General features: G+C 39.6%; 1 protein-coding gene across 3 annotated transcripts in view; it reads left to right on the forward strand.

The window, feature by feature from the left end:
* Nucleotides 1-7156, forward strand: part of LOC124795233 (sialic acid synthase) — a 63623-nt gene extending 56467 nt beyond the window's left edge. For 2 of the 3 annotated variants that reach the window (XM_047259158.1, XM_047259157.1), the window contains 4 exons: nt 1589-1807; nt 1895-2018; nt 2105-2331; nt 5546-7156. In XM_047259158.1, the coding sequence (XP_047115114.1) occupies nt 1589-1807; nt 1895-2018; nt 2105-2331; nt 5546-5947 (972 nt within the window). In that variant the 3' untranslated portion in view covers nt 5948-7156. Of the gene's footprint in view, nt 1-1454; nt 1490-1588; nt 1808-1894; nt 2019-2104; nt 2332-5545 lie in introns of all 3 variants that reach the window. The other variant, XM_047259159.1, reaches the window with a different exon arrangement.
* Nucleotides 7157-7778: the final 622 nt, after the last annotated feature.

A 7778-nucleotide genomic window follows, 5' to 3' on the forward strand; every position in this document is an offset into this window, starting at 1 on the left:
CACTCCTATATTTGTCCTGGCCTCAATCTCCTGTAGCTCATTCTCCCCACACCCTTCACCCAACAGTTTCCCCTTTGATGGGATTCATGTTGGGCAATCTGGATTGCCAAATCATTTGTTTGAATTGTTCAGAATGTTCACCAAACCAATCGTGAACAATTTTGGCCCGGTGACATGGCACATTAACATCCAAAAAAATTTCATCATTGTTTGGGGACATGAAGGCCATGAATGGCTGCAAATGGTCTCCAGGTAGCCGAATATAACCATTTCCAGTCAATGATTGGTTCAGTTGGACCAGAGGACCCAGTCTATTCCATGTACGCACAGTCCACACCACTGTGTAGCCACCAACAGCTTGCAGAGTGCCTTGTTGACAACCTGGTACACAGCTTTGTGGGGTATGCAACACACTTGAACCCTATCATCAGCTCTTACTAACTGCAATCAGGAGCCATCTGAACAGGCCACAGTTTTACAGCTGTCTGGGGTCTAACTGATATGGTCATGAGACCAGGATGGAACTTAAGATGATGTCGTGCTGTTAGCAAAGGCACTTGTGTTGGTCGTCTGCTGTCATAACCCATTAACACCAAATTTCGCCACACTGTCCTAACAGATAATTCTGTCGTATGTCCCACTTTGATTTCTGTTGATATTTCATGCAATGCTGCTTGTCTGTAAGTACTGACAATTCTACACAAATGCTACTGCTCTCATTTGTTAGGTGAAGGCTGTTGGCCACCGTGTTGTCCATGGCGAGAGGTAATGCCTGAAATTTGTTATTCTCAGCACATTCTTGACACTGTGGATCTCCAAATATTGAATTCCCTAACTATTTCCAAAATGGAATGTCCCATGTGTTTACTTTCAACTAGTATTCCGCGTCCAAAGTCTTGTAATTCCCATCGTTCGGCCACAATCACATCGGAAACCTTTTCACATGAATCACTTGAGTACAAATGGCAGTTCTGCCAATGCACTGCACTTTTATGTCTTGTGTATGCAGTGGTAGTGCCAACTGTGTATTGCATATTGCTATCCCTTTACTTTTGACACCTCATTGTATGTTGTGTAACAAATCATTGAGTAGACTGGCAATACGAGTCTATCACAGTGCATTCACATTTTTCCTGAAGAACTGGTTTATTATTAGCTAGCTGTGTCCGTTTAAGTTGCTGTCCTTAAAACAGATTAATCATATTGGTGCATGGAAGAAGCAGATGTTACAATCACGAATCAAGGTATGAACAACTGATGGCAAAACCTTGGTTACCATCATCTCTTTTATATGTATCTACTGCAGTATGTAGTGTACAGACTTCTTTCCTAGTAATCTTTTATGAAATGCTTTAGCACTCACAGTCATCTTCCCAGACTTTGCTCAGAAATGTAATCAGTAGAAACATTAATAAATCCTCATGAAAAGTAATCACATCTATCGCAATTTACAGAATATACAAGCCAGATGAAGATATTGATAGAATGGGTGGGTATACTCTTGTGTTGCCTTGGAAAAGATTAAATTTCTGCAAAGTAATAGTTTTATTTTAACAAAGTTACTTGATTTATTATTATTATTTTGCAGAAAAGTGGAGCTGACTGTGTGAAATTCCAAAAATCTTGCTTATCCGAAAAATTTAATGCTGAAGCTCTTAATCGGCCTTATGAAAATGAGAACTCTTGGGGTAAAACATATGGTGAACATAAAAGATTTTTGGAATTTAATCAGGAGCAGTTTAGAGAGTTGCAGCGATATGCTGAAGAAGAAGTTGGAATAATGTTTTCGGCATCAGCAATGGATATGGTAAGTATACAGTCCCTAAAAGCCCTCAACTCTCTTAACAGTAAATTTATTGTTTTATCTTTATCATTAATGATGTGTCATTCTTAGGTATCAGTTGATATGCTTGACTCTCTGAATGTCCCATTTATAAAAATTGGTTCTGGCGATGCAAACAATTTTCCCTTGTTGAGATATGCAGCATTTAAGAAACGGCCCATGTTCATATCTACAGGTATGTATTTATAGTTGTTTTATTTGCAAGTTCCTTGAATTTCTATGAGTGTTGTAACTATGTTGTAATACATTTGTTTTATATAGGTATGACAAACATGGAAATAGTGAAAAAGATATATCACTGTGTTCGAGCTATCTTTAGTAAATTTTGTTTATTGCACTGTGTTTCATCGTATCCTACAAAGCCCGAGGAAGTCAACTTGAGAGTTATCACTACATTCAAACAGGAATTTCCTGATGTACATATTGGATATTCTGGACATGAAGTTGGGATAGCAATTTCAATAGCTGCTGTTGCTATGGGATCCAAGGTATTATCAATAGTCTGCTGTTACTTTGTTTGTGGAGAGTATCTAACATAGATATTAAAACCTTCTGAATATACACTCCTGGAAATGGAAAAAAGAACACATTGACACCGGTGTGTCAGACCCACCATACTTGCTCCGGACACTGCGAGAGGGCTGTACAAGCAATGATCACACGCACGGCACAGCGGACACACCAGGAACCGCGGTGTTGGCCGTCGAATGGCGCTAGCTGCGCAGCATTTGTGCACCGCCGCCGTCAGTGTCAGCCAGTTTGCCGTGGCATACGGAGCTCCATCGCAGTCTTTAACACTGGTAGCATGCCGCGGCAGCGTGGACGTGAACCGTATGTGCAGTTGACGGACTTTGAGCGAGGGCGTATAGTGGGCATGCGGGAGGCCGGGTGGACGTACCGCCAAATTGCTCAACACGTGGGGCGTGAGGTCTCCACAGTACATCGATGTTGTCGCCAGTGGTCGGCGGAAGGTGCACGTGCCCGTCGACCTGGGACCGGACCGCAGCGACGCACGGATGCACGCCAAGACCGTAGGATCCTACGCAGTGCCATAGGGGACCGCACTGCCACTTCCCAGCAAATTAGGGACACTGTTGCTCCTGGGGTATCGGCGAGGACCATTCGCAACCGTCTCCATGAAGCTGGGCTATGGTCCCGCACACCGTTAGGCCGTCTTCCGCTCACGCCCCAACATCGTGCAGCCCGCCTCCAGTGGTGTCGCGACAGGCGTGAATGGAGGGACGAATGGAGACGTGTCGTCTTCAGCGATGAGAGTCGCTTCTGCCTTGGTGCCAATGATGGTCGTATGCGTGTTTGGCGCCGTGCAGGTGAGCGCCACAATCAGGACTGCATACGGCCGAGGCACACAGGGCCAACACCCGGCATCATGGTGTGGGGAGCGATCTCCTACACTGGCCGTACACCAGTGGTGATCGTCGAGGGGACACTGAATAGTGCACGGTACATCCAAACCGTCATCGAACCCATCGTTCTACCATTCCTAGACCGGCAAGGGAACTTGCTGTTCCAACAGGACAATGCACGTCCGCATGTATCCCGTGCCACCCAACGTGCTCTAGAAGGTGTAAGTCAACTACCCTGGCCAGCAAGATCTCCGGATCTGTCCCCCATTGAGCATGTTTGGGACTGGATGAAGCGTCGTCTCATGCGGTCTGCACGTCCAGCACGAATGCTGGTCCAACTGAGGCGCCAGGTGGAAATGGCATGGCAAGCCGTTCCACAGGACTACATCCAGCATCTCTACGATCATCTCCATGGGAGAATAGCAGCCTGCATTGCTGCGAAAGGTGGATATACACTGTACTAGTGCTGACATTGTGCATGCTCTGATGCCTGTGTCTATGTGCCTGTGGTTCTGTCAGTGTGATCATGTGATGTATCTGACCCCAGGAATGTGTCAATGAAGTTTCCCCTTCCTGGGACAATGAATTCACGGTGTTCTTATTTCAATTTCCAGGAGTGTATTACCATTGTATTTACTCCCTCAAAACTTGTTTGTTTAGAAAAATGTAGAGCTGAATAAAATCAGTTATGTTACTGCTTTAATGAATTCACAGAATCGACTGGGAAGTGTAGCTCCATATAAATATATAATGAAATTTTAATTTGCATGTAAGTTGTATTCAACAGGCGAACATAAAATTAAAAAGCATTCAAATTAGGATGTGAAAGTAAACAAAATCATACTAGAACTGAAAGATTTTGTTCATGATACTGGGCTGTAAATGAAATAATGTTTATGTTAGTAATTTCAAACGAGATGTATATGTCTTCATTTATGGATTCTTAGGGTACTTCTTTATTCTTCAAGTCTAGCAATGCATTTAAAGGAAATAAAGGGAAGATTACAGTTCAATGTTATGTCAACATTATGGTCATTATAAATGGAAGACAAATCCAGCTGAAAGAGGAAAGAATCTGCTGTGGCATTTTAAAACCTTCCTGTAACTTGTTGTTAGCGATTTAGGGGTGCATATAAAATATATATCAGAATTACGCATTAGTATCAGAATTATGCATTAGTATCAGAATCCATCTGAATATGGGCCTTTGCCTCTATATCAGATCATTTGTGGATATCCTTTTGCAACAAGCTGAAAGCAGTTTCTACAAATCCCAATAAACTGCAGCTCACCTGTCAATAAATTACCTAAATTCCAATAAAATTTATTATTATCAAAAGGATATTCATTTGAGAAAACTCACTGTTGGGTGAAAAACATTCAAGTTCTGCTGTTTCTGAATATCCACTGAGCATTAAATTAGTCAACTGTTTATGCAAAACCTAGAAAAAGAGGGAAAATTCCACATTTTCTGGCAATGAGACAGCAGTCCAAAAGAGACTAGAAAGCTGATGGCATTTATAGAGAGCTGCAGTAAAACCTCATTCTGTAGGCTTAGCTGAAGGTGTAACACAGTTATTGCTAAATTAGATGAGGATATATTTCCCACCACTGTTCAAAATTCATCCAAAAATGAGTAGCACTGGTAGGTCTAGGTTGTAGTTGCCATGTAACATCTGCCCACATATTTTTATTGCTTTGGATCTGGTGATTTTGGTATGAAAGGAGTATGTTTATGTCTCTCTTTGCATTCAAACCAGTTCTGAACAGCTCTGTTGTTTTAAATGAGACAGTGGTCCTGTAAATAAATCAGAAAACTGTATATTGGATGGAACCTGAAGTGATGCTGCAGTCTTTTATGGGCACTGCTGCACCAATTTCTGCAATCTAGATTAACTTCCAAGGCTAATCCAAAATGTCCCCTTCCCCTTTTCACAAACACTCTCTTTCTCTTCTAATCTCCATGCTGCCTATCTTCGAAACCAAAAAGGGATAGCACCCCAAAGTAAAAATAGGGTGATACAGAGAATGGTTTAAATATGGTATCAGAGATGTTGCTAAAATTAAATTGGGAATTTTTAGAACATCTCTTTGTTCCCTCATGTTTTCTTCCAAAGTGAAAGTGAGACTTAAGTTGCTCCACAATGCATCATGCAGCTAAAATAAAAGAATCATATTCACAGGAGGCAGAAACAAAGATATGAATAACATTTAATGTGCTACAAATGTTAAAAAGTGTAAATTACAACTGATGTTTAAGAAAATATCTTTTTAATCAAACTTTTCCTTTTATATTCTTGATCTTGACTTCAAATTTTTACACAGATCCTGTTTTCAGGTGCTAGAGCGGCACATAACGCTCAACAAGAGTTGGAAAGGAAGTGATCACAAATGTTCATTAACACCAGAGGAATTTACAGAAATGGTAACAAATATAAGAATTGTGGAACAAGCACTAGGTAATCCCCAAAAGAAGATTCAGCCCAGTGAATTACTGTGCTATAACAAGCTAGGTAAAACATTGGTAGCTGGGCAAGATTTGAAGCTGGGGTCTTTACTGACACAACATGATATTAAAATTAAAGTAGCAGAACCCAAAGGGATAAAGGCTGAAGACGTGGAACATGTTCTTGGGAAAAAATTAATCAGAGATATTAAGAGAGATGAAAGCATATGTTTAACAGATCTGACTGAAATCCAAAGTCTATCAGATTTAACTGTTACACAACCAGAAAGTTAAAGATATCAGTGTTTATAACTAGGAGCAAAAAAAAACCATTGTAATGAGTGCTCTTATTCACAGTGGAGCACCTGCACGATCAGAATAATCTATTGTGATAACTCAGATCTCTTCATTTTATGATGTTCTGCAGGTCTGGAACCTTAACCCTTCGAGTAGGCATGCCGATTTTCATAACACAATAGGCACTTGGCATACTTTGTACACATCTATAGCATGTCTGTCGTCGTGTTACGAAGGTAAACAAGTATGACCAAAATCACAGCTTAAACTTAGTTTAATTAAACAATGATAAAATTAACTTAGATTATAGGAGCTAAATCATTGTTCAATTAAACAATAATAAAATTAACTTTCATTGAATCTCTCTGTTGCCACACACTAGTGTTAGTCCACAGTAATGAACCACTTGGAGCATCAAACAGCACAGTTGCATCATTGCGAGCTAAACACTTATTTGATTACCTATTATCTCGTGCTGTAAGCTCAGAATCTGTCTTCTTTTCTTGCATGGAAGGTAATTTTTTTCTCCCCTAGCTCGGTGTTTATTTTATATAATTGCTGCTCGCTTGGACCTATGACAACACAACTTATCACTGTGTTAGCTGAAGCAATAACAAAGGAATAAGTATGGTCTTGCAATTATAAAACAACAATGGAATGGTACAAGACAATCTTATTTGTGGTTGGCGCACTTCATAAATAGGTGCACCTGCTCGAGGGTTAATATTATTCCAATTGTTCTGCAAGACACAAGAGAAAAATCTAATTATCATCTGTCGGAAGATGAACTTGAGAAAATCTGACAGGAACAGAAATTATGAAAGTATATGAATATTCAACTACTGCAATCTTTAAGCATTTTGCCTATCAGGGTAAAGAAACAAAATGCAAGAGAAGTAAGTTAAGAATCCATAGTTACCGAAGGACTGAAAAATCACTGCACAGTGTGAATTAAGGGGTATGAGAAATAAAGGAACTGAACTGGAAATCAAAAGGGGCTACATACATAGATATCAAAGCACTATCAAAGATTGGAGCTCAACTTTGAAAGAGCAGATATAGATGAAACAGGAAGGAAAGGAATGCCACAAAGATTTTGGGGAAAGATGAGAGAGATCCAAATTAGATCTAAAAAGTGGCTTCCTAGAGCACATTTAAAACTATCAATCCTACCTTCCACCAAATTTTACTTACATTCTATGTTCTCCTTCTAATGTTTTATTTCTGTCACTATAGGTTTTTTTAATCTTTGTGTTTTATTACCATTCTTTACTCGTTCCTTTGCAAATATGCTCCTCTCACCCCTCCTTTCACTCTATTTCTGTTTTCTCTAATCTTCCATATCCATCTACATCATGTGAGTTGTTTAAGGTTTGATTTCTCATTCTCAAACTCTTAATAGTTTGCTAAAATTTGGGTCTCTTGCATTTAATATTGTTTTGGTTCCAATTTCTTTCATCTGCCTACTGTCTTCCTTGATGCACAGCTTCTTATCACTTTAGCTAATTATTTACTGCTTACTCCTGCTATAAGCACATTTATTCTGAAGCAGTTATGTAGTTCTTCCATTTCATTATAGCTTCAGTTCATATTGTATGCATATCAAACTGAACCATTGTGTGGTTGTGAGCTCTTATTTCAAAGACTGTATGTATTTCAGTTATAAATAAAAAATAAATGACACAACACAAAAATACTGTTTTTACCTTATATTGTGGCTGCCAGGTGAAAACCATTAGTAGATATAAATACCCACACTCCATATTTATATATTTTCTTATACATTGCATGACTAATTGTTAGATGTTATGTTTTGTGTGTATTATTC

The sequence above is a fragment of the Schistocerca piceifrons genome, chromosome 4, assembly GCF_021461385.2.
Source record: "Schistocerca piceifrons isolate TAMUIC-IGC-003096 chromosome 4, iqSchPice1.1, whole genome shotgun sequence".
In the NCBI taxonomy this organism is placed as follows: domain Eukaryota; kingdom Metazoa; phylum Arthropoda; class Insecta; order Orthoptera; family Acrididae; genus Schistocerca; species Schistocerca piceifrons.